Raw genomic sequence first — 27,449 nt, 5'->3', positions numbered from 1 at the left:
TAAAGTAGTACATATATATTGAATGGTACGTATATATGTGTATATATCTTCTATAGACGTATATATTTAACGTATACATGTGTACATGTTTTGTAAATTAGTATATAACTATATAACTATATATATATATATAGTGTAGTATATGTTTTATTTAAAGTAGCACATATATAATATATTGAATGGTGCGTATATATGTGTATAAATCTTCTAAAGTAGTATATATTTAACGTATACATGTGTATATATTTTATAAATTAGTATATAACTATATGTATATATTGTAGTATATTTTTTTATTTAAAGTAGTACATATATATTGAATGGTGCGTATATGTGTATATATCTTCTATAAACGTATATATTTAATGTATAAATGTGTATATGTTTTATAAATTAGTATATAACTATATATATATATTGTACTATTGTAGTATATGTTTTATTTAAAGTAGTACGCATAGTCGTATATATTGAATGGTACGTATATATGTGGAATTGTATATATATTTATTAAAAAATATATAGTGTATATTGGAGTGTATATAATTGTAGTGTGAGTGTGTGTGTATATATATATATATATATATATATATTTAAATGGGTTTGACCAGTTTTTTAATCGGATTTGATCGATTTTTTAACCAAGTTTGAACGATTTTAGGTGAATTTAACCGGGTTGGGTTAAGTGGGCCGAGTCAGAGTTGTTTTTAAATTGTTTACTGTTGAACCCGGATCTGGCCCACATAACCCCAAACTTGCCCGCACGGCCCACCAACGCGGTTAACTATCACGGGCCGGTTTTGAATTGACCCGACCCGACCCTCTTAATATCCTTACTTCAAGTTGTATTTGAAATTCTCATGGCCAAACATCAAATTGTAATTGAGTTTGACATAAAGTAAAAGTTATTTTTGGAAAAGTAATTTTTTTTATGGCCAATGGGCCTATAATAGCACAAGAGAGAGGACGTCATCAACTAGCGACTCTGCCGCAATATGGAAAGCAAGTGCTGTCGCCTAACACTTCGTTTGGATGGTATTTTTCTATGATCTCATAATGTTATGGTATGAAATTATACTGTATAATATTTATATGATATAATATTTAGATAGATTGTATGGTTTGATGTTATATAATAACAAGTTTGTTGTTTGATTTGACGATATGATATTGTGTCGTAATTGGTAAATTTATTAAAATATTCTTAATTATTATAAATGTTAAATTTATCAATAACTGTTAATAAAAGAATTTCAGAAAATTTATCAAATCACACGGGGATGTAGACCGTATTAGTCAAGCCCTATGCGACAGACTCTTTGCTCAAAGGCATTGAGGGGGGATTCGATCCCGGGCAGCTATGGTGGGCTACCACCTTCCAAACCAGTGAGCCAGTCCTGAAGGACAGTTTTAATTTTTTTTAAAAAATCAAATTTAAAAATAGCTTTTTTTTTTAGGGGAGGGGGAGGGGGAGGGGGAGGGAGGGGGCTGATAAGAATTTTTTTAAAAATTTTTCTATAAAAAGAAATTTTAGTAGGCGTTTCGCCATAAATATTATTTACAATATTCGAAATATGTCTTTACTTATTTTGAAATACTTAGTTAGTCATGAAAATCTAAAACGCATTCCCCAATACGTTTTCATAATTTTTGATTTTTGACTCAATTTTTTCTATTACTCCATAAAAAAGTATATTTAAAGTGTAAAATATTTTTGAAAATACTATGATTAAACACAATTCTAACTCAATTTTCAACTTTAAAATATCAAATAAAATAAATATATTTTTTATTTTCATGAGTAAACACGTTATATTTTCACCTCATAGACAAAGAAGCAAATTTCCATGAGTGAAGTAGTACTTCTTCTGTTTGTCAATTTAATTGTAACCTGTCCTATTAGTTATATACTACTAACTAGTAAGCATCACAAGGGCAGCACTAAAGAAAAACTGTAGCAGCGAAGCAATTGGCTCTCAAAAAAGAGAATCTCCTTACTTGTTTTGCGACTTTCACATTTCCCCTATTTCTTTCCACTCAAACCCTAACCCCACACAGTCACCATTCTGATTCCTGTCGCCTTCACTTGCCTAGACTTTTTTTCCCCACCCCCTCCCCCACCCACTTCTCTCTCTAACTGTCATCTTTCTCTCTCTAACTATATATATTAGGGTTTTATTTGGACCTTTTTGGTTTATTCAAATGAACAATCAACAACCACCTGTCGCTAAACGGGAGGAGCAGGAAGAGGAGTCATCATCGTCTTCTGTTATTACGAAGAAGAATAAATCTCTAGAACCTTCTAGTAAGGTTCAGGAAAAAGCGGATATCAGTACTGAAGGCGACGGCGACGGCGACGAAAAGATGGTGACGGAGAAGGAGGTTTCTTCGGTCGAAGATGATCCTATGGACGAGGATTCTGTTAATCCTGCTAACGTTTTTTGTATCAGTCTTAAACAACCTAGGTCCAATTTGCTTCATAAAATGAGTGTTCCTGAACTTTGCCGCAATTTCAGGTGAGGCGATCCTTTTTTTTTTTTTTTTAAATAAAATTATTGCTGATTTTAGAGCTACACCTAAATTCTGTGAGATGGTTGTCTTAAATTGACTGGTTATACACTGGCTGAGACCAGCATTTTTTGTTCCCAGAGTTGTTTCAATCACTGGTTAATCCAAAAGAGCAGTCCCAATTCTTCCGCTTCTTCCCATTCGGGACTACCCCTTAAACTCTTTAGTTACAGTTACTAAACCAAATATCTATAAAATTGAATGCTGCAAATTAGTTATTTTCAATCACCTGTTAATCCAAAATTGGATCATCTTTTCATGACCTTGTTGAAACTGCATTTTACTGTGTTAGTATTGTCACTTTTATATGATAAATTCTGAATTAGTAAATTCAGTTCCATTTGATGTGCCGAAATTTGTAAGTTCAATTCAATTTGATATTTCAATTGTTTTTAACACTAAAAGTTGTATTAGTATTGTCTCTATCTACGGTAGATGCCGAAATTAGCAAGTACTATTCAATCTGCTATTACAAGTGTTGAAGCCACGCAATATCTGTTTTTTCTGTAAATTAAGTGACGTTTCACTATGAAGACACTTCAGTTCCCACTTTTCACTTATAGCTCCACAGATCTATTTGCTCTTTTGCACTTTTTATCTCAAAAAATGCTGATTTTGGAAGTACTTTGGGGCTTGGATGAAGAATGCACAAGAAATGAATAGACTGGTAGGATGAAAATAGAAAATCTGATAGTTGACATACATCATCTGCTGCATCAGATCCAATCTTCTCCAAAATGCCACATGATATCAAGGGTGACAAATTAACTCAACTGTAAGAATGCTCAAGATTAACTTACAATGTAGCATCTGAGGATCTTTTTAATCTCGCAGATGTGTTTTTTCTGCAAGATTAAATCCCTGTAAGCGCTGTTCTCAATATAAGAGAAAGAAGTTTGTTTGGCCATTATCTCGTTGCAGTTCCAGCAATCTGATATGCCTGATATGCTTAATATCACCACCCCCATATTTAGATGCTTTCACACTCCTTGGGTAATGCCAAGAACTGTGGAAGATCTGATGCTGAGTTGGAAAAGCGGGAGAAGGCGGAGAAGACGAAGGGCTTGGAACATGGTTCCGATAGCGTTAATGTGGGTAGTTTGGAGAGAGAGAAATAGAAGAGCTTATGAAGGTGTAGAGTTGAGTTTCTTGCAAGTGAGGAGTAGTCTCTGCTCTCTTAATTTCTTTTGGTGTAAATAGAAAGTTCCTTCTTGCTTAGAGGATTGGGTGGATTTTGTAGAGCTTCATATTTTCTAGAGTTTTGATCTTTTGGTAACCTATGTATATGGCCGATTTGGTCATGTTTATGAATGAAAATACTTTTACTTGATCAAAAAAAAAAAAAATATCACCACCCCCATCTCTCTTTAGAATGTTAAGAATTAAGCAATAAGGTAGTCATGTATCTTATCTAACCGGATAAATCAAATCTGGCCATAAGCCCATTAATGCTGTGAAATTCCAACAACAACAACGTACTCAGTGTATTCCCACAAAATGGGGTCTGGGATGGTAAAGTATACGCAGTCCATGCTACTACCTCAGATAAAGTAGAGAGATGAAGTAGAGAGGCTGTTTTCAATAGAGTCCCGACTCATGAAAGATAACAGTATAACAAACTAACAAATAGAAAACATAAAAGCACACAACAAAAATGGGATAACACACCGCTATATAATAAAGAAAACAAGACATCCACAAGGTAATACTATAAACTATCTATTCAAAATCAAGGTCATCATGGAAACGCCACGAACAAGCAACTACAGGTATAGATATAAACAAAAACACTCTTACCTACTATTACAAACGAACTCCTACCCACTAACTCTCTGTCCTAATTCGCATCCAAACCTTCCAATGAAGGGTCATGTCCTCGATAAGCTGTAACTGCTCCATATCATGCCCAATCACCTCTCTCAAATAATTTTTTGGCCTACCTTTACCCCACCTAAATTCCACCATAGCCAACCTCTCACACCTCTGAACTATAGCATCCATGCTGCCCTCATCACATGCCCGAACCATCACAACCTCAGATCCCGCATCTTGTCCTCCACTGAAGTCACTCCACCTTCTCCCGAATGATCTCATTTCGAACGTTATCTCTCTTAGTGAGTCCGCACATCCATCGCAACATCCCCATCTCTGCCACCTTCAACTTTTGGATGTGAGAGTTCTTAACTGGTTAACACTCCGTTCCATACAACATAGCCGGTCAGGCTGCCTCTCTGTATAACTTACCCTTAAGTTAGGAGACACCTTCTTATCACGCAAAACCCCTGAAGCGAGCATCCATTTCGACCACCCTATATCAATATGGTGCGTGACATCTTCATCAATCTCGCCATTCCTCTGAATCATAGACCCAAGATACTTGAAACTCTTGTTCTTCTGAATGGCCTGTGAATTTAGCTTCTCCACCACGTTAGCCTCATGCGGCAAATCACTAAACTTACACCCCAAGTGTCCACCTTGGTCTTGCTCAACGTAAATCCTTTGGACTCAAGGGTCTGTTTCCAAACCTCCAACTTATCACTAACTCCTCCTGAGTCTCGTCAATCAGTACAACATCATCAACAAATAACATACACCAAGGCACCCCCTTGAATACATTGCATCAAAACATCCATCACCAAGGTAATTAAAAATGGGCTAAAAGTCGATCCCTGGTGCAACTCTGTCAAAACAGGAAAGTTCTTCGAATCTTCTCCTACCATGCTCACACGAGTCTTCGTACTGTCGTACGTGTCCTGAATCGACCTAGTGTACGCCACGGGCGCGCCTCTAGTCTCCAAGCACCTCTACAGAATCTCCGTAAGGACTTTGTCATACTCGTTCTCAAGATCAATGAACACTATGTGCAAGTCCTTCTTCCTCTCTCTAAACTGTTCCACTAACCTCCTCATGAGGTGAATGCCCTCAGTAGTCGACCTGACAAGAAACCAAACTAATTATCGAAAATAGTCACAATCCTCCTCAGCCTCAACTCTACCACCCTCTCCCAAACCTTCATACTATGACTTAATAACTTGATACCCCTATAGTTGTTGCAACTCTGAATATCCCCCTTGTTCTTATATAATGGAATGATCGTACTCCATCTCCAAGTTTCAGGCATCTTCGCCGCCCAAAAAATGATGTTAAACAACCTTGTCAGCCATTCCAAACCTGCCCCGTCAGTGCTCTTCCAAAAATCTACCGAAAACTCGTCTGGCTCAGTCGCCCTACGTCTACGCATCCTAAGAATAGTCCCCTTAACCTCCTACAATAACCATAATCGCGACACCTTTCCGAGTTCTCCAAGTCCCCCGGCATGAAACCCTTGTCCCCCTCACTACCAAGCATGTATAAATCCTTAGTTTCGCTATCAAGAGCATGGTTTTGATGTTATTTTTCATTCTCCAACAGTCATATATTGATCTTCTATGTGTGTGTGTTGGTATGTCTCTTTGTTCCTTTGGCAGTTGCTTTCATTTCGAATGGATAAATATATTGTCTTTTGCCTCTGAATTGCTCTTTTGGATTTTTTCCTCAGTGCTGTTGCTTGGTGTGGAAAGCTAAATGCAATAGCTTGTGCATCTGAAACGTGTGCAAGGATCCCAAGGTTAGAGCTTTGATTTCCATCATAGTAAATTATTTCAGCACACTTTAATTTACTGGTGTTGGATATCAGTTATTGTCCAGTGTTTCTGCTAAAAGATGCGGAGGATGAGCAAATTTTCAATGTAAAATTTGATGTGGTCAAATTTTCTAGATATCACTTTATATCTCTGCATGTACTGTTGTATTCTTATTATTACTTCTAACTTTTTGTAGTTCAAATGCAAATCCACCTTTCTGGATCCCTATACATATAGTCATCCCAGAGCGACCAACTGAGTGCACCGTGTTCAATGTTATAGCAGGTATTGTAGAATGACTTGACCGTGTATGGTGACCGGGGTAATGTTGTTTGTGCCTTAATCGGAGTTCCTTTTTTTGGGGCCAACTTTGTTTACTCATTCATTGTCTCTTTTTATATAATGGCCATAGATTTGTCTTCCTTTTGCGAACGGGTTTAGAGCCTAAAATATGAGACCCTCTTAGGTCCATCAATCTTTTATGAATGAGATTTTCTTTTCCTCCTTTGATTTTTTCAAATAGAAGGAAAATCAGAGATATTTGAGAAATGGTGAACGCATGAAAACTGAACAGATGGTGCAATGCAAAACGGTGGATAAATAACCCTTCATGGAAGAGTAATTAATTAAGGGGTCGTTTGGTGTGAGGTGCTAAAGCAAATAATCCCGGGATAAAATTTTTTAGTGCATGTTTGGTTGGCAATATTCGGGATTACTTATCCCAGGACTAATAAATGGTACTGGTATAAGTTATCCACACAATTGGTGGGATAACAATCCCACCATAATTTATCTTTGGGATAAATTTATAAAAGGACAAAATTACCCCTACCTATATTCAAATAAAATTTCTAAATGTTATATTAAGTTGTGTAGCAGCCTAGCAGGTAAACTAGTTATGTATTCAGATTATTAATCTTACTTTTTATGAATTATTACTTACCTATAGCTATTAGTAAGCAGTAACTTTATAGTGCAAAATGCCTCTCTTTATTTATTTATTAAAAAAGGTGATTCTTGATACAAATAAAAGATTTCCTCTACAAATAAGTATTATTTATTTATTTTGGCCAAATGCCTTGCAAATTCACTCAATGTGTTGCAACTCGTTTTCTTAATATTGTATATATCAATTAAAATAAATTTTAATATTCTATATTATATGAGTGATATATGTTTAAATGAATGACAGAAACAACAAATCCTCTTTTACTTTAACAAATTTGAGTTGAAAGTTTTATTTCAAACTAAATAAGATGTAAGATTTTTTTTTAAACACACACGGCATAATCATCGGAAGGCACGCACAAAAAAATTAAAGCTAAATAAGATGAAAATTTTATTTTTAAAATACACATGATATAATCATGAAAATGCACACACACAAAAAAATTAAGCTAAATAAGATAGTTTTATTTTTAAGAATAAATATTTAAAGCTTGAAAAGAAATATATATATACAAAAAAGTTAAATAAGATGGAGGGTAGTTTGGTAATCAGTTAATTTATTCTTAGAAATTATACCATGCATATTACTCTGAATACAACAAACCAAACACTCAATAAAAAATAATCTCAGCATAACTAATGCATAACTAATTCCAGGATAACTTATCCCATTTTAACTTATCCCAGCATAACTACATTCCCAAGTATTCAGCTTTTTGAGTAATAGATGGATGTGACCTTCAGAATATTAGAGAATTGTTAATGTTTCTTTTCAAATTTATTTTTTTCGACCATCATCTATGGAAAGTGTGCTAGATTGCTAATCAGTGTTCACATTAAATATGTTGGAGATCCCCAATTGAATTGAGCATTTGAATTGTCTACTGATCATTAGTATTTCGTACGATTGCATTTGGACAAAATAGTCCTAGTTTACATGCAAAACCTAAATCAAGCTACAGCCTTCCAACATATTATAAAGAATTTCTTAAAGAAAATGGAGTTAATTGATTTTTTACAAGATCACATTGGATTAGAAAGTGGTCTCTCTGTACTTTAAAAATACCCTTGAAGCCCACCTTTGGCTTTAGAGACAGCCGAACATCTTTTCAAGAGGACTTTGGTTGTTATAATTTCAAATTGGTAAGACTGCCTTTTTTCTCCTGTTTTTCTGTTGTTAGATAACTAAATTGGGCCCTAAGAGTTCTGGTACATTGTGTTGTTGTTGGACTGAACTGAATTGTGTCTAAAGAGATGCTCACTTTTAAGTCTTGTGCATGATTGATTGCCTTTCATATATTTCATCCAATTTATGTTACACAGACTCCCCTCGTGATTCCGTCCAATTCATTGAATGGTCTCCTACTTCGTGTCCGCGTGCACTGCTCATAGCTAACTTTCACGGGAGAATAACAGTTTGGACTCAGCCTTCTCAAGTAAGCTGGTTTTTCTCGAGTTTATGCTATAGTGCATTCTGTTGTGCTTTTCACTTTCTGTTCTCATGTATTTTTGGTGACATTCAAGTTCTTGGTGCGGGTTGCTAACCTTTTCCATGTCACACAGAGTCACACCTGGTAAGCGGTAGCCAATGTCTTGATTGAGTGTTGGTTTTGCCCATATGATACACATTCATGATTATTTCTGCGTTGTTTCCAAAAACTATTCTCGCTCAACACACTTAAGGGTGTGACCTACTGGTCAATGAAGTGGGTTTGGAATGATCAGGTCTTTGATTCAAATCCCAACAGAGGCAAAAAACACACTAGGTGGTTTCTTCCCGTCTGTCCAAGCCTTGGTGGATAGAGTTATCCGGTACCTAGGTTGGTGGGAGGTAGCAGTATCTATCTGGGAAATTAGTCAAGGTGTATGCAAGTTGGCTGGACCACCATGGTTATAAAAAAAGTATGTTCTTACTTAACATGTATGCTTGGTTACTCAGGGTTCAGCTAATCTGGTTCGAGATGCTAGTTGTTGGCATCGAGAGTACGAATGGCGTCAAGATATTGCAGTTGTTACAAAGTGGTTATCAGGAGTTTCTCCGGTATGCAACTGGTATGATGTCGTGAAATTTGCATAATATGACCAGTTCGTTTCTTGATTTTGTTATACCTAACTTTAGTATAGGTGGCTTTCAACAAGAACGGGTGGTTCCGCTAAGTCAACATTTGAGGAGAAATTCCTTTCGCAGCAACCACAATCTCCAGGCAGGTCCCTTGTTTCTCTCTCTCCCTTTTTAATGAGAAAATTATACAAAATGTCCCTTGAGTTAAATTTCTTACACTAAAAAATATAGCAACCCTTACCATTCCTACCTAAAATGGCCTTTCGGCCAATGTTTCTACCAAATATGTCCGTTCGGCCAAATTAATTACGGCCAATATGGCCATTCGGCCTTTTTCATCATTTCATTGTGATTAGTGAGTTGATAATTCTGAGTGTTGGATTCATATGGAATTTGGTGCTATCACCAAAAAAATTAAATGCTGTTCTGGTGCTAATCCTGCTACTTTTGCCATCATGTGTCCATGGTGTTCTTTTCTCCTCTTCAAAATATCAATTTTAATTGAAAATTTCCTTAATTAATGTTACTGTAATTTTGACTGTAGCTGGATGGCCAAGTTTTCTGTGTGTATGCTCTGTCTTCTCATCAGGGTCTGTTCAGCTCCACTGGTCCCAATGGCCACCTAATCCGAATGGTGCACCATCAAAGTGGTTTTGCACAAGCAAAGGGCTATTGGGAGCAGGGCCTAGTGGCATCATGGCTGCTGATGCTATCATAACAGACTCGGGAGCAATGCATGTTGCTGGAGTTCCCATAGTCAATCCATCAACTGTTGTCGTCTGGGAAGTGACACCTGGCCCTGGTAATGGATTTCAAGCAACTCCAAAGACAAGTGTGAGCAATGGGGTTCCGCCATCTCTTAATCCACCTTCTTGGGATGGATATGCTCCTTTGGCGGCATATTTGCTTAGCTCGCAGGAGTATTTATTGCAAGAGGCTAAGCAAGGCAAAAAACTAACGGAACAACATTACAGTGACATGGTTACACTTCATTGTTCTCCAGTTTCCAACTTTTCTGCATATGTGAGTCCTGAAGCTGCAGCTCAATCCACAGCTACCACAACATGGGGTTCTGGTGTTACTGCAGTTGCTTTTGATCCGACCCGTGGTGGTTCTGTGATAGCTGTTGTGATTGTTGAAGGTGGGTAGATGGACCTAATGTCCCTTTTTTCCCTTCAAATTTGTCTAGTGAGGATGGGTTTCCCCCTTCTCTGGTTTTCTTTCTGGCACTAACTTTCTACAAATTTATATTTGTTTTTGTAGGACAGTACATGTCGCCTTATGATCCTGATGAAGGCCCTTCGATCACAGGGTGGAGGGTTCAACGTTGGGAGTCATCTGTGGAGGATGTTGTCCTCCACCAAATATTTGGAAATCCCACGTCCAGCTTTGGTGGCCAGGCACCAAAACAGACAGTATGGGTGAGTAAAGTAAATAAATGTATCCCAGCAGGAAATGATTTTAAGAGACCCCAAGCAGCAGGCGCCGGACCTGTTTCTAATGGAAGAAACATGGCAGACTCTGGTGTTGAGATGGGAAAGAGGGTCAGTTTTGATCCCTTTGACCTTCCAAGTGATGTTAGAACCCTTGCTCGTATTGTGTATTCTGCTCATGGTGGTGAGATAGCTGTCGCTTTTCTACGAGGTGGCATCCATGTATTCTCGGGTCCAAGTTTCACCCCTGTTGATAACTACCATATTGATGTTGGATCTGCCATTGCTGCTCCGGCCTTTTCTTCGACGAGTTGCTGCTCAGCTTCAGTTTGGCATGATACCAACAGGGATTGTACAATATTGAAGATTATTCGAGTTCTTCCTCCTGCTGTTCCAAGTAATCAGGTGAAAGCCAACTCTGCGAATTGGGAACGTGCAATTGCTGAAAGGTACATGTGCATTGCATTCTTCACTTATATTTTTGAAGCATCTAGCATGCTTATTAATGCATTTCAATCTGACTGTTATTTCATCTTGTTAGAATAGTATTTGTTTATGACATTAAACCGTCTTCCCAGAGATGACATATTTTTTTTTAATTGGAAGATTTTGGTGGAGTCTTTTGGTTGGAGTTGATTGGTGGGATGCTGTTGGATGCACACAAAGTGCTGCAGAGGATGGCATTGGTAAGAGCTTAATCTGTTGACAGCTTTAGAATTGAACTGCTGAAATGGATTTGGAAAGTACTTCAAACTTGATATATGATCAAGAGCTAAAATAGAATCATAGACCTCTGAATCTATCCTGGAGTCAATGGATAGGATTAGTGGGCTGACTCTGGACATGATGCCGGAAATAGACCCATTTTTTACCACGCTTGAGTTCAAATTAGCAAAAGTAATCTCTCCTTGCATAACATGGATTTCAATCATTCATGGTCTGTATGTGAATGTGTCTATGACGGGATTATGATTGTTTGCTATTTGATGTGTTAATATGGAATCCTGAGAAGCCATAAAGAGTGTCCAAATTAAATATTCAATTCATGTTCTAATTGTTGAGGTAATTTGTCTCTGTACCGATTTCCAGGTTCAAGTAACATAGCCTCCACCTTTTGCAATGTATGGGATTCTAAAGAAGTGAAATGTCATATCTTCAATTTAAGTTGCATACATGTTCCTATCATAGTACTAATCTTTTGTCTAATCCTTGGTCATTCTGGTGCAAGATCTTTTCTTGGGTTTCATGGAACTCAAAATAGAAATCACATAGCAGATTAAGTTTCTTGAAATTCAGTTCTTAGATGCTCTGCTTTTCCTTGTTTTTCTCTCCTGCATGGATTCTGAACAATTTAAGACAGCTATCCTCTTCCCTGACATCCTCAACTCTCTCTTTTTTCTTTTGGTTTGGTCTTCTGAAAGTCCTCTATCTTCACAAGGTCTATCAAAATGAGTGGCTTTAGGAATGGTCATTGGTTCGCTTCCAGCACAAATTTTGATCTTATGAATATACTGAATATGTTACCTCCTCAAAAAAAAAAAACAAAAAGAAAGAAAGAAAAGGAATGCTCATTGGTGTTCAAAGAGATTGTGCTTCAGTCTGATATAATATCTCACCTCTGTGCCGCAGGCCTTAGTTCTAGTTTGAGCTTTCTCCTGGCCTTGCTTTTTCCTCGATCGAGGATTTGATTATAAAAATCAGTTGATCTCTGCTTCTTTCTGTTAAGAGTAGTTTTGACTACATTATCCTGGTTGGGTCAGACGCATGCATGAAGAATCCAGCTATCACTAATGATGTGTGCTTTTATTGCAGTTGCTTTGAACAGTGTCATTGATGTACTGGATGCAGATTTCCATTCCCTTCCTTCAACTCAGCATAGACAACAGTATGGGCCGGTATGTTTCTTTTATTTAAGTATTAATTGCATATGAGGAAATTATCGTCCTGGTGTATCGAGTTGGATGGGGACTGGTGATAATGAGCAATTATGTGAAGATATCGGAAGTTGCATTTCACATTCTGCTTCATGTTTCTTTATTCTTTGCTTTTCTCTGTATGAGCTTTGCTGTTGCATGATATCAGTCTGAGGATGGAGAATTTATATCTGTTGTGGAGGGGTGGGGGTAGGGTGTGTATTAGGTTTTGCTGAAGATAATGATTAATAGAGCAGTGTATTTACCACGTCTTTAATTTTTTCTATCTTGCGAACATGATATCTCTATTTGTTGTTATTTGCTTATTTTAACATATGAACTACAGGCCTTTCTTGAATACAATAGATTATACTTTTTAGGTTTGGATATACGAAAGACATGAGTTGTGGTATTAAATGAATAGCACAATCAAATTACTTATCCTTTTTCTCCCCATGGAAGCTGGTCATGACCTAGCTTGGACACAGTATGAAAGCCATTGAACAAAGTTACTAAATCAATCTGTGGAAGTCTTATTAATCAGTAAAGATTAGGTGCTAAGGAGCAGGTCTTCCTGAATCCTTCCTCCCCAAAAGAGAACCTATACACCATGTGACGGTAACTGATCGATGAAACTTTAATTAAAAAAAGAGAACCTAGACACCATGTGACGGTAACTGATCAATAAAAATTTAATAAAAAAATCCAGAAAATTGAAGTACGATCAAGAGTATAACTGTTTCAATTGAGAAGAGATGTTATTCTGAGAAGTTATAACAACGGAGAAACTAGAATGCGAAGTGTAAGATAGAATGATAAATGATTCCTTTAGCAAAAGCTGACGCTGCCTGATTGTGAGAAAATACTTAATACTTTCTGCGCTTTCGATCACATAAATGAAAAATGAATATTTGAATGTGTGATGTTGAATTTGAATAGAAGCTAGAAGGAATTGCGTATTGCATCAAAATTAATACAGCTCTTGCGGAAGGGCATAGAGGCATTCAAATATTACAAAATTTTATGCAATAAAACGATCTATCAAAGAATAGCCTTGTTTTTTTCTTTTCCAGTTTCTAACTACGACTATTCATGTCTATTTTTTGGAGATGACACAGTGAATGTATGAACCTAATGTAGTACTAGTGAAGTCCTTAGGATAGATGTGCCATGCGATTATTTTTTGTGTGGAAGATTTTTTCTTTGTAGGTGTGTATTTCTGTCAGATTATGGGATCATGTTTTTCTTCCATTGAATCTGTGCACATATACATACAAGTAGTTCTTGAATTTTAAACCTGTTTGATTATTTCATCACAGTTCATTCTCAGGGATGTATGATGAGTTTTTTCGTTCTTGTATTTCGTTAAGTTTTGATAGATCTTGTCAATATAATGCAGAGTCTAGACAGGATAAAATGCAGGCTTCTAGAAGGTACAAATGCTCAAGAAGTCCGGGCAATGGTGCTTGACATGCAAGCGAGATTGTTGCTAGATATGCTTGGCAAGGGGATTCAATCAGCTTTAACAAACCCATCATCATTGGTTCCAGAGCCATGGCAAGCTTCTAGTGAGACACTGTTTGGCATTGATCCCGAGGCGATGGCCGTTGAACCAGCACTGGTGCCAAGTATCCAGGTATTGTCTTTCACTTGTCCGATGTACCTTCCCCAACCACTGGTCTCCCATAAATGAATAGTATGTCTTGGGTTAGTCACCTTTCTGTATATTTAACTAAAGATATCTATTTCTGCATTCAGTGTTTTGAGTTTCTCAAGTATTGGAATGATTTAATCCAGGCATATGTAGATGCGATACTTGATCTGGCTTCCCATTTCATCACTCGTTTACGGCGCTATGCAAGTTTCTGCCGTACATTAGCCAGTCATGCTGTTACTGCAGGTACAGGTGGGAGTAGGAGTATGGTGACTAGTCCTACTCAAAATGCTTCTTCTCCTGCGACTTCTCAGGGTTAGTGTAATTTGCTTCTCTCTGTTATGTGCTGTTAAAGGATATTCCTTCCTGGATCCAAGAATTCTCTTCCCCTGTCTGAGCTAAACCGGGGACCTATGCATTTCAGGCGCTCAGGGTGGTACTGCAAATTCCACTGGGAGCACTCAGATGCAAGCTTGGGTACAAGGAGCTATAGCAAAAATTAGTAGTACGGCTGACAGTGTTCCCAGTTCAGCCCCAAATCCCATCACTGGTCCTTCTACATTTATGCCCATAAGTATCAACACAGGCACTTTCCCTGGAACTCCGGCTGTTAGACTTATAGGGGACTGCCATTTTCTTCATCGGCTATGTCAACTTTTGCATTTCTGTTTTTTCTTCCGGCGAACACAGTTACCGTGTTTTATGGGAGCTGCTCAAAGGAATGCTGATGGGTCAATGCAAAAGCCTCAGCCCAGTATCCCAGGCAAAGCAGAAGATTCCATCTCCGGTGCAAAACCGACGCCAGGTGGTCAGGTTGGGGCAGGAGTAAAGGGGTCTGAAGAAGGTCCATCTAAACGGTCTAGGATAGGTTCTGGCAATGCTGGTCAAGGATACACATTTGAGGAGGTAAACTTTATAATCTGTTACTTTGCCAGTTGCTGTTGTTTCTCCTTGAACTGTTTGTTGTTTTGGATTATTATACTTTTGTCCCTTCATTTTCAAATAGTTATCAATTTCCACGTAACACCAAATTGGTGGCATCGGAATAGTAGTAGACTCTTAGTGATATCTGAGTCTCAGAGTTGGTGAATGAGCAGGGGGCAGCAAACTATAGTGAAACTGCCAGAAACAAAGGGAATGGGGATTTTAAAGCTACAAGGAGAAAAATATAAGGAAATTGCAGCGGTAAATTGCTACAAAAGAAACTGCAGGGAAGGGAAAAGCTGGAACTTTTTTTGCTTTGTTTTCTATTTTTCTAGATGGATATAAATGCACAATGTGCCTCCTATTTATACTTGTTTATGGATGATTCTAGATATCTTTCTAGATACATCTACAAGAAAAATCTAGTTATCCTTATCTTCTACTGCTCTAGAATATCTAGATAATTCTACAAGATATTTATTCAAGATACTACACTAGGATATTCTAGAAGAACCTATTCCAAAAAATATCTAATATCTAGGAGTTTCTAGAGAAATCTTATTTCCCAACACTTCTCTTTAAGATTTTTCATTGAAACTCCCTGCAACGTCCTTTGAAACTCAAACTTGTTGGTGGGAAGAGCCTTGGTTAGAATATCGGCTTTTTCTTCACTTCTGGAATGCACCAGCTTAACTTCACCATTCTTCTCTGCATCTTGTAAAGCATGAAATCTAATGTTGATATTCTTCGTCCTTCCGTGTTGTACTGGATTTTCAGCCATAACAATCTTCAATTTATTGTCCACATAGATCACTGTTGGTTCTTTTGGCAAAAGATCTAAATCAAACAAGATTTTTCTCAACCAAATTCCTTGATTTGTAGCAGATGCAGTAGCCACATACTCGGCTTCTGCTGAAGATTGAGCTACGATATCCTGCTTCTTTGTGCTCCACGAAAAAATGCCTGAACCAAGTGAAAAAGAATAACCAGATGTGCTTTTATAATCGTCCAAACATCCACCCCAATCACTATCTGACTAGCATTCTAGACACTTTTGTACCAAATCCCATAATCAGTTGTCCCTCTAATGTACCTCAACACCCTTTTAGCAGCTCCAAGATGCTTGGTGCTGGGACATTGCATATATCGGGACAGTAGGCTAGCTGCAAACATCACATTTGGCCTGGTAGCAATCAGATACAACAAGCTTCCAATAAGGCTTCTGTATAGTTTTGAATCTACCCGCTCTTCTCCATCATCCTTCATTAACTTTTCATTCACAACAAGTGGAGTTGCAACAGGTTTGCACTTATCAAGCTTGAACCTTTTTAAAAGATTCAGGGCATACCTCTTTTGGGACAAGAAAATTCCTTCAGAAGATTGAGAAATTTTCATTCCCAGGAAGAACTTCATCTCCCCTAGATCAGACATTTCAAAAAAATTTAGCATTGCATTTTTAACTTCTTGAACCTCAAGAGAATCTTCACCTATGATCATCAACATGAACAGATATCACAATTAACTTCCCATCAGCTTGCCTTTTGAAGTATAAAGTAGGCTCATTTAGGCTTCTATTGAAGCCTTGAGACAACAACTGAGTATCCAGCCTACTGTACCAAGCTCTCGAAGCTTGTTTAATGCTGTAGAGAGCCTTTTTAAGCTTATACACCTTGTCTTCTTCACCTGCAACTATAAAACCTTCAGGGTGTTCAACATAAATATCTTCTTCAAGAAAGCCATTTAAAAATGCAGATTTGACGTCTAAATGGTAGATTTTCCACTTGTATTGTGCTGCAAGAGCAATTAGAAATCTTACTGTCTCATGCCTCGCAACAGGAGCAAACGTATCTCCAAAGTCCACTCCAGGCTGCTGGGAATAACCTTTAACTGCGAGCCTGGCTTTATGTTTGAAGATGGAGCCATCTCGATTGAACTTCGTTCTATAGACCCATTTGACACCGATGATGTTCTTTTGTTCGGGCCTATCAACCAGCTCCCAAGTATCATTTTTATTAGTCATGGCAAGCTCCTCCATTGCAGAAATCCAAGCTTCATGACTTGCTGCTTCTTCAAAGGAAAATGGTTCCCCAAGAGCAAAATTGCATTGCTCATAAACTTTAGCTAGTGACCTAGTCTTCAACACAGGAGAATCTGAAGTTAATTCAACATCTGAATTGTGCTCTTTTCCAATAATAGGACCGGAAGAAATATCACTCGTTTGCGGATTTTGAGCTGCAACTGAAGTCCACCCATCTTGGTTCTTTACAATAATATCTCGATCCCAATCATAGTGGCTAGACTCATCCGCTGCAAGATCTCTACTGATAAGCACCTTCTTCGTACGAACATTATACACTTTGTACCCTTTTGCAGCTGTGCTATAGCCCAACAAAATAAAGAGTTCTGCCTTGTTATCCAATTTGCCTCTTTTAGCATTAGGAACATGTGCATAGCAGACTGAACCAAAGACTGTTAAGTCTCGCAGACGGCTTTATACCTTTCCATGCTTCAAATGGTGACACGTCTTGGAGTGCTCTAATTGGTAATCTGTTCAGTAAATAAACTGCAGTGTTGATTGCCTCCGCCCAAAAATATTTAGGCATTTCTTTTCTGCCAACATGCATCTCGCCATCTCCATCACCGTTCTGTTCTTCCTCTCGGAAACCCCGTTCTGTTTTGGAGTGTAGCTAACAGTGAATTGTTGTTGAATATCTACATCTTTACAATACTTGCTGAACTGATGCGAAGTATATTCAGTTCCATTATCTGACCTGATATACTTCAACCGGCAGCCACTTTCCCTTTCTACCATAGCCAAATTCTTTGAAAACAGAAAACACCTGAACTTTGCTACTTAAAAAATAGACCCATGTCATTCGAGTTAGATCATCTATAAAGAGAATAAAATATTTATTCACACTCAAAGAAATCGTCCTCATTGGTCCACATATATTTGTATGAACCAACTCTAGCTTTTCCTTCGCCCTCCAAAGAATTCCTTTAGGAAAGGATTGTCTACGCAATTTACCTAATTGATATAACCCACAAACATCTCAACACATGTCAATTTTGGGTACATCAAGCACCATACCCTTGGATTGCATATATATCAATGAACATATACACCAATGAACTAAGGCTGTAATGACCAAATCTTTTGTGCCAAAGCCAAGTATCACTCATTTCAACATTGAAAGAGCAACTTTTAGCAGAATAGCATGAAATTGGAAAGGAATTACCAATCATGCTAATTTTTGCTCCTTCACAACCTTTAGGATCATAAATGACACATTTTTTATCCTTAAAAAGTGAATAATTATTGTGAAGCAACTGAGCAATACTCAACAAGTTTTGAGTCAGGCTTGGCACATAAGAAACATCGTTTATGATTTTCATACCTTTGTCCGTAGGGAATTTCACTTCCTCTTCCTTGGGCTTGTACCAGTGCCCCATCTCCAATCTTCACTTTGGTCCTATCAGACCTGTTTAGGCTAACAAACAAATTTTCATCAATCGCCATGTGCCTTGTGCACGCACTATCGACATACCAATTATATCGATCAACATGTGATGTGTGCAAAGCCATGAATACCTCCTTTGTTTTTTCAACTTGGTGATCTTCCGCAAAATTTACTCGTTGGGAAGACTGACCACTTTGAGTTTGCTTTTGCCTGCAATACTTCTCTGTGCCCATACTTGCAGTATCTGCATTGAATAGGAGACCTCTTGAACTTCTGCCAACAATTCTTCTCCAAGTGGTTCGTCTTCCTACAAATATCACAAGGTGGAAATTTTCCTCTCCTCGAAAGTTCACCTTGTTATCCACTAGATTTCACCTCTCCAAAGTGGTCTAAAGAGACTTTTTTTGCCTTCTTTTTGTTGCTTGAATTTATGCCTTACGTGAAAGGCATCTTCAACTGTCTCTTCGCTTCTCATGATTACCCGTTGCTCTTGGATTTGCAATTTGGAGATCAGCTCAGCTATTGAAAGAGTAGTCAAGTCACAAGACTCTTCAATAGCTGAGATTTTTGATTCAAACTTGTTTGGAAGGCTGACCATGATCTTCTCCACAACTTTCTGATCTGGAAAGTTTTCATCAAGTATCCTTATTTGGTTCACAATATCCATCATCTTTGAAGAGTATTCTTTCACACTGTCCGAATCCTTCATCTTCAAGAGCTCAAACTCTCTCTTCAAAGTTCACACCTCAACAGACTTAACTCTGTTGCTGCCTTCAAACTCCTCGTTTAGCTTATCCCAGGCTTCTTTGGTTGTCTCACAAGTCATAATCCTTGTAAACATCATTTTCGTAAGGCTTGAATGTATGCAAGTGGGAGCTCTTGGAGTTCTAGTCACCAACTCATCATACTTTTTGATATCATTGAGAGTTGGGTTCTCTCTCAATGGCTGGACAACAGATTCTCCTCTCTCAACATCATCCCACAAGTTGAGAGCCTTCAAATAAGCCTTCATTGTAATGGCCCAAATATGGTAATTCTCCCCCGAGAAAATCGGAGGACCCGTTGTTGGTTGATTTTCTGGTGCCATGTTTTTTTCAGCAAATAGATCCAAAAAAAGGAGCTAAAAATAAGATGAGCCAATCAACAAAAAATCAGATTCAGATTCCGTAAGAAATAGGCTCTGATATCATGTCAAAAATAAAGGGAACAGGGAGAGTAAAGCTACAAGGAGAAAAATATAAATATAAGGAAATATCTGCTGTAAATTGCTACCAAAGAAACTGCTGGGAAAGGAAAAGGGAAGGGAAAAGCTGAAACTTTTTTTGCTTTGTTTTCTATTTTTCTAGATGGATATAAATGCACAATGTGCCTCCTATTTATACTTGTTTATGGATGATTCTAGATATCCTTTTAGATATATCTACAAGAAAAATCTTGTTATCCTTATCTTCTACTGCTCTAGAATATCTAGATAATTCTACAAGATATTTATTCAAGATACTACACTAGGATATTCTAGAAGAACTTATTCCAAAAAATATCTAATATTTAGGAGTTTCTAGAGAAATCTTATTTCCTAACAGAAACTAAGAAGATATATTCCTCACTGGAGAAAACAAAGCATTGTCAGGGAATCCAAGGAATCTAGAGATAATCTGATGGCCTTCAGGTTATTGAAGTGTACTAGAATCTGTCCTACTAGCCCGGCCTTTTCTAAAAAGTGTGTTGTATGTTGTAACGAAAAGTTAGGAGTGCGCCTACTCAATCCTCCAGGGCCCAAATAACTTAATTTTCTCCCATCAAACTATTTATGTCAATGAATTAGTTCAGTAAACTGTATAGATCTGCTCAGATGTTTAGCCATTTAACATGAACTTGCTCAGGAGAGATAATTATCCACTGTTCAATGAATTGCACCAAGGAGTAGAAGTGAGTTTCAATCAGTAAATAGTAGGTTCAAACATTAAATGCCATTATATGCTGTGTAATGAGATTGCGAAGATCACTTTCAAATCAGAGTAGGAACATGCAGGGGAATGAAATAGTTGAAGTCATGGAAAGGTGTATCATGGCAGTTTTAAGAGACATAGCTGGTTTGTGAGTTAAGCTTGTTATGAGATATATCCAGATGGGGAAGTCTCTGTTAAACAGGATGTTTATATTTCTCTAGATGGATTGTTCCTCTGTTAAACAGGATGTTTATATTTCTATAGATGGATTGTTCCTCTGTTAAACAGGATGTTTATATTTCTATAGATAGATTGTTCCTCTGTTCTGTCAAGCTGGTTGAAAACTTATTCTTGTTATGAGATAGCTTGGCTATCCAGATGAGGAAGTTTCTAACAAACAGGACGTCCCATGTTATCTCTAAATGGATCCCTCACCGTCCCATAGGGGAGATGAGTGGGCAGGAATAAAGAACCATTATAGTTCAGCAGTAGATAGGAATTATCTGAATGAAAATGTTGACTATTTGGTGATTATATCAGTTTATGAAGGAGAAATGAGTGAATTCTGGATATTGAGGTAAGAAGCCAAAAGGAGCTGGCTACGAATCTGAACAAGAAATTTTGAAGTATTTCTTTGAATTCCTTTTTAAAAAAAGAAGATACCTTTGAAAAGTTAATCAACAAAAATTTGAGCTCCACCGTTTAGTCTTGTGCTGTTGTTTAATTAATTGATATTTAGGCATTTTTTCTAGATTGTTGGTTAGGGATTATGACATGGTTCTTTATTTTTTTAGAAAAGAGGAAATATGAAATGACTATCAATATGCATACTTCTCTTTGAAGTTGTTGATTAGTCAAGGCCATATATTTCGTGGATGTGAAGTTTCATATTGATGAAAGGAATGCCTAATTTTTAGAAATAGCTGGTACGAAAGAATGTGATTAACCATTTCTACCCTTGTTAAAATTTGCTTTTCCAATTACTTGTATACTGTCTTGGTGCTACTGTAATTAATTACAATTATTTTTGTTGTACAAAAAACAAAAACAGTGACATTTTCCCACAATACTAAAAAGTTGATGAACATATCCTCCGAGCAGGTAAAGTCTCCGTTCATTTGGTATGGACAATTTTTTAACCTGAGGATCTAAACTTGTTGCTTACCTTGAATGGTGTCTTTTCTTTCTCATATGCCAGTTACAAATAATGAAAACATTCTTCCGTAGATGCCTTTTGAAACATGATTGATAGCATTCTAACCATTTATTGCTTGTTCAGTTTCTCATTGGTACTGATTATTGCTAGATTAGATATCACTCTATTGCTTAAAGTCATAGATTCTCTCTTTCTTCCAAGATGGATGTGTAGACTTACCAGGAGGGATATGGTTAGAAATGAGATTATTCGGGAGATGGGAGAGACTTCGATGGAGGAAAAGCTGCGGGAAGTGTGGTTGCGATGATTCGGGCATGTGATGAGGAGGGGCACGGATGCTCTAGTCCGGAGGTGTGAGAAGCTAGGCCAAAGATTGGTGGGAGGTGATTAGACATGACATGGAACAGTTACAGTTTACGGAGGACATGACCCTTGATATGAAGGTGTGGAGGACGCGGATTAGGGTAGATGGTTAGTGTGTAGGAGTACGTCTGTGGTGTATTGGTGATGCCTATGTTTTCGAATAGATATTTTATAGTATACCGTGTGTGTTTTGTCTCTGTTATTATCCTTTACTATCTAGCGGTGTTATATCCCTTGTTGCATGCTTTTATGTGTTTTGTTTAGTATATTGTTATCTGTCCTGAGCCAGTGGTCTTTCGGAAACAGCCTCTCTACTTCATCTTAGGTAGTGGTATGGACTGCGTACACTTTATCCTCCCCAGACCCCACTTGATGGGAATACACTGAGTATGTTGTTGTTGTTGTTGCATTCTTTCTTCTAAAACTAGAAATCTTTCTCATCGCATGCTCTCCCCCTTCCCCACAAAGCATAAAATCTTATCTGAGATTTTTTTTCCATGTTTGAAGTTGCGAACTTATTCACTATGCGGATAGCAATGCTAATTCATTTGAAACTTTCCATGTTTGAAGTTGCGAACTTATTCACTATGCGGATAGCAATGCTAATTCATTTGAAACTTTCATGCAGGTGAGGGTCCTCTTTCTCATTCTAATGGATCTTTGTCGTCGAACTGCTGGTTTGGCACATCCGTTGCCAGTTTCTCATGTTGGGAGCAGCAACATTCAGGTCCGCCTTCATTATATTGATGGGAACTATACTGTATTGCCGGAAGTAGTTGAAGCTTCCCTCGGACCTCACATGCAGGTAGAGTTCTATTTGTAGAGATGTGTGTGCAATGCATGTAAGAGTGAATGTTTCTTGGGATATTTCCATTTTACTCAAAGTTTATAGCTGTAATGCTCAATATCATTTTGGTGCTTCCTTTCTAATACTCTGTTTATCAGTCATCCTTTTTAAATTGTTTACTACAAGAAATTAAGAAATGAAAGAAAATAACATTACTAAATTTGTTTTTTAAAATATTTTTCGGGTTGGCTGAGTTCAGCTGGTTATATTTGTCAAATCCATTGGGCAACTTTGGTACTTCAAACCTCCTCAACAGGAAAAAATCACCAAACAAATAAGTAAAACGACTCATGTAGGCCTGGGCAGTAATCCCCAGAATTCTTAGCCCACTACTCATCTCATTCCCTTTTCTTGTAGAATATGCCTCGGCCTAGAGGTGCAGATGCTGCAGGGCTGCTATTGCGTGAGTTAGAACTCCATCCGCCTGCTGAGGAATGGCACAGGAGAAATATGTTTGGTGGACCTTGGTCTGATTCAGAAGATACGGGCGTGGATGATAATTCTAAGCTTAGCCCATCGAGGGATCTGACAGAGTGCAGCTCATCAGAAAATTGTGATGTATATTATGGAGCTCATGGTTTGTGGCCCAGGAAACGCAGGATGTCTGAACGAGATGCTGCTTTTGGGTTGAACACTTCCGTTGGCCTGGGTGCATATCTTGGTATAATGGGGTCTCGACGAGATGTTGTAACAGCTGTATGGAAGACTGGGCTTGAAGGAGTTTGGTATAAGGTTAGTCTAAGCATTTGCATCTCTATTTATCCCTAAATTCTAGTTAATTAACCCGCACTTCGCATTGTCATACAATTTCTTGTAAATTCAGTTGATATTGAAGAAATAAAATTTTAACAGTACCAAAAGTTTAAAAAAAAAAACAAATATTCAATCGAAGATACGCATACAGAAAAAACATAAAATCAAATGTATAAGGTGAAAAATACACAAAAATTAGTTAAACAGATAATAATGAAGCATGATATTCCGTTTTGTAATTGATTGCTAATATTATTTAGACATAAGGAAAAGTATTATGTAATGCAAGTCCTTTTCCCTATTGTTCTTCTAGGAGATCTGGCTTTGTACATTATATTGTTATTTGTTCGAATTCATAAAGTTGTTTTTTGTAATACCTAAATATTAGAATATGTATGTTTAAAGAGGTTAAATGCCTAAATAGCATTTCAAGTCTTCAAATTCAAATGCGTTAGAACTTCTAATACATGTTTTACAGTTGAACACTTTGTATAATTCTGTAAATTCGTGTTTTGTATAATCAATATAGGTAGGTAATATTTGTTTTCGTATTTTTATTTTTCATCAAAAACCATTTAAAGCAAATAAAAGAATGTCAAGGAAAATGATCTGTTTTCTCTCCATCTAATTTCTTGTTCTAACTCAAGTAATAGATGTCTCAATAGAGCGTTATATATCAACTTTTTTATGATATGAGGAATGAATTCACAGAAATAGTTAGAACTACATGTCTCTTGCGCTTTTACATGTGTTATTACTTATGCATTTTCTTTTAAAATTAGGAAAATCTATATCATTGTGGTAATCCAAATTGAGGACAATTAAGTATATGCCTCTTGTACTTTTGCATTTTCTTTTAAAATTAGGAAAATCTATATCATTGTGGTAATCCAAATTGAGGACAATTAAGTATATGCCTCTTGTACTTTTGCATATGTGCCACTAACTTACGTTTTATGTGTGTGTGTGTGTATATATATATGGAAAACCACAAGAGGCTGATATGTTTTTTTTTTTTTGTGTGTGTGTATATGTTTATTTTAAATTTTTCTAGGAAAGCATAAATGATAATGTCATGAGTTGGGGGTCTATTTGAAACAACCTCTCTACTTCATCTAAGGTAGTGGTATGGACTGCGTACATTTTACCCTCCCCAGACACCACTTTGTGGGAATACACTCGGTATGTTGTTGTAAAACATAAATCATAATGATAACCCAAACTGAAAACAACCCAGCAGATAAAATATTGTTTACTAAAGTTTACACAACATGAAAATACCTGTGAAGGTACCAGTGTCACAGTCAATCCCAAGCTCCCAAATATGATAATCTTTGCATGAATCATGAAAGCGACTCTGAACATCTTCTATCAATTCTTGAGAATAATGCAACTCTTAATGTGCAATGCTTAGACTTATTGGTCTTGGAACAAATAAACGCTCTGCTAAACGTTTCGGAATCTTTTACAGTACACTCTTCATCTTCTGGGCTCGTATCAAAGGTCTTCATTTTAGCTGAAAATGAAAATTTTGAAAAGCTTACAGTATAATTCTCATCCTAATAAGACTTCTTTTGGTATAATATACAGAAAATATACTATTGTAGTTGATAAAGAAGAGAAAAGCCCCACCATAACTTAATTTAGCATAATAGAGTATAAGAAGAGGGACCTTTAACTTAAAAACATGCTATTTATCCAATCTTCCTTCATATGAATGTCTTAACATACATTCTATTTATGGGCTAGTCTGCCATCCCATGCTCCCAATGTCAAAGCTATACCTGTTGTGTGTTGAAGCAGATTTTGATCTGGCCCTTCATACAAGAGAATGTGGCCACTTAATTATTTTACGTAGTCTGTTAACAACATACACCAATAAATACACATAAAAACGAAGAAAAGAAACAAAACACATGTACCGCCATACCTAAATACCTAGATTTCAGATTTTCAATGTTCATTGAACTGTGTTGCCTAACAAATAATAATTGTTATATTTCAGTTTTTACCTTACTTGTGTGACTTAGATTTCATAGGTGAGTATATTTAATGCTGCAGAGATCAACTTATATGTTGGTGTTGAATCTACTCATTGTTGATCAGTTGATGGAAATTAGTCTATAGTCTACATCATGTGTTATCTTGCTGATCAGTCCTTGGCTTTTCTGATGAAATATGCTGGTCATTAGTAACATCCACCCATGATATATTTTGGGAAAAGCAAAATAAAGTGTGCTTCACTCGTTCGTCCAGATTATTTAGTTTTAGCTCTTCTTATATTAATTTCAATTTTTCTTTTTCTATTTAAGAACAAATAGTTAATGAACATGATGTTATTCCTATAATTTGTTGTCGCTTCAATATCGTTACCTCATTGATTTGGAGTAGCTCAACAAGTAATTTTAATTGTAGTCTCGGTTTAGTTCCTCGGCTTAAGGTGGTCTGTTTCTTGCAGTGTATAAGATGTCTGAGACAGACTTCAGCTTTTGCTTCACCAAGTGGCAACCCCTCCACCAGTCAAAATGAGAAGGAAGTATGGTGGATCAGCCGGTGGGCATATCGCTGTCCCATGTGTGATGGTTGTTGGGTTCGAGTTGTATAGAGCATTGGGAGTAGTTCATCAAGAATGGTTCTCCCAACTTTTATGAACAGTAATGGTTCAGCACATGGAGACAAACACCTTGGACTCTGCCAGCTTATTGTGGATTTATCAGTCTGGTTCGATATCTTAAAGATTAGTGTGACTAATGAGACTGGGCCTGAAGTTTGTAATTGATATGTGGCCTGATCTCACTATCTTTGTTATACCTAGAAAAGATCTGGAAAGAAGTCGCGATGATCGGAACCCAGTTTACTGGAAATGGGAATACTCCTTAGCTACATTGTATACATCAAATTTAGGAACTAAAGAAAGAATCCTAACATATGTGGGCAAAGTTCTTTTGGCCACTGAGTAGAATATATTAGGTTCTCTTCCTGAACCAGAGCTTTTCTAGGGTTGTAGTTATGTATAATAATGTCCCATTTGTTGTTTGTATGGGGGCAATCTATTTGCTCTAAGTAGTTAAGTAATCAGTTTTGGAAACTAAATTGCGTCTCTTCTGTGTTGTTTCTGGAGACTGGTTGCTATAGTGTTATTACACGGGCTTGTAAATGTGTGGTAAGAGTTGCCAAGTGAGGGGTTTTCCCTTTCGTTTGTTTTGCGTTGATGGCATGCAAGTGTTTCACTTTCTTCTTGCTGGTTATACTTGTGCCATGTTGTTTAGAGTCTCGGCTAGCTCAGATATTGCAATATTTTCTGGTTTAGTTTCCTTGCCCCTATATCTCTTGTTTACGCTTGCTTTCATTGTGTAGTCTTCTCTTCATATTTTGTTGGATGTTTTTGGTGATTAGATCCGGTTCTGTTAGTAAAATCCCAAAGTTTCATGGGATGGAACTTTAGCCAGGCAATGGTGGAGAGGATTTTTATTAAGGGGTCATTTGATAGAGTGTATTGAAAAATATAATGCATGTATTAGTTAATGTGTATTACAAATACTTTGTTTGGTACGTCTTTTTGTCTGTGAATAACTAATGCAAGCATTAGTCATAAACTCTATGGGGTATTAAAGTGTGTATTAGTAATACACTCTATTTCCTATGTATTAGTAATACAAAGACTTTTAACGAATGCATTAACTTATTAAATGATCTTAATAATTTTCCTCTCAATATTTCACAATTTCTTTTTCCGTCATTTTAATTTTCAATGGTGAATCTTTTCAGAATATTTCACAATTTTTTTCCCACCAT

The 27,449-nt window shown here is 37.1% G+C and overlaps 1 protein-coding gene across 3 annotated transcripts; it reads left to right on the top strand.

The window, feature by feature from the left end:
• The first annotated feature begins 1,941 nt into the window (after window positions 1-1,941).
• Window positions 1,942-26,902, top strand: LOC107859391 (mediator of RNA polymerase II transcription subunit 16). Of its 3 annotated transcripts, none has more exons than XM_016704386.2 (16): window positions 1,942-2,516; window positions 6,107-6,175; window positions 6,388-6,476; window positions 8,463-8,575; window positions 9,079-9,191; window positions 9,264-9,343; window positions 9,746-10,342; window positions 10,465-11,083; window positions 11,241-11,320; window positions 12,447-12,529; window positions 13,947-14,183; window positions 14,345-14,516; window positions 14,626-15,107; window positions 22,683-22,859; window positions 23,259-23,633; window positions 26,113-26,902. In XM_016704386.2, the coding sequence occupies exons 1-16, from the start codon at window positions 2,203-2,205 to the stop codon at window positions 26,257-26,259; spliced, it is 3,747 nt and encodes a 1,248-aa protein (XP_016559872.1). In that variant the 5' UTR covers window positions 1,942-2,202; the 3' UTR covers window positions 26,260-26,902. The 3 variants fall into 3 exon arrangements, with proteins under 3 accessions (XP_016559872.1, XP_016559873.1, XP_016559874.1); XM_016704387.2 differs by having other exon boundaries at window positions 1,943-2,516; window positions 9,079-9,180; window positions 9,259-9,343; XM_016704388.2 differs by having other exon boundaries at window positions 1,944-2,516; window positions 9,079-9,180.
• Window positions 26,903-27,449: the final 547 nt, after the last annotated feature.

Source organism: Capsicum annuum, chromosome 2 (assembly GCF_002878395.1).
Source record: "Capsicum annuum cultivar UCD-10X-F1 chromosome 2, UCD10Xv1.1, whole genome shotgun sequence".
Taxonomy (NCBI): domain Eukaryota; kingdom Viridiplantae; phylum Streptophyta; class Magnoliopsida; order Solanales; family Solanaceae; genus Capsicum; species Capsicum annuum.
Note: the sequence above shows the minus strand (reverse complement) of the source record. Positions and strands in the feature narration are given on the sequence as shown.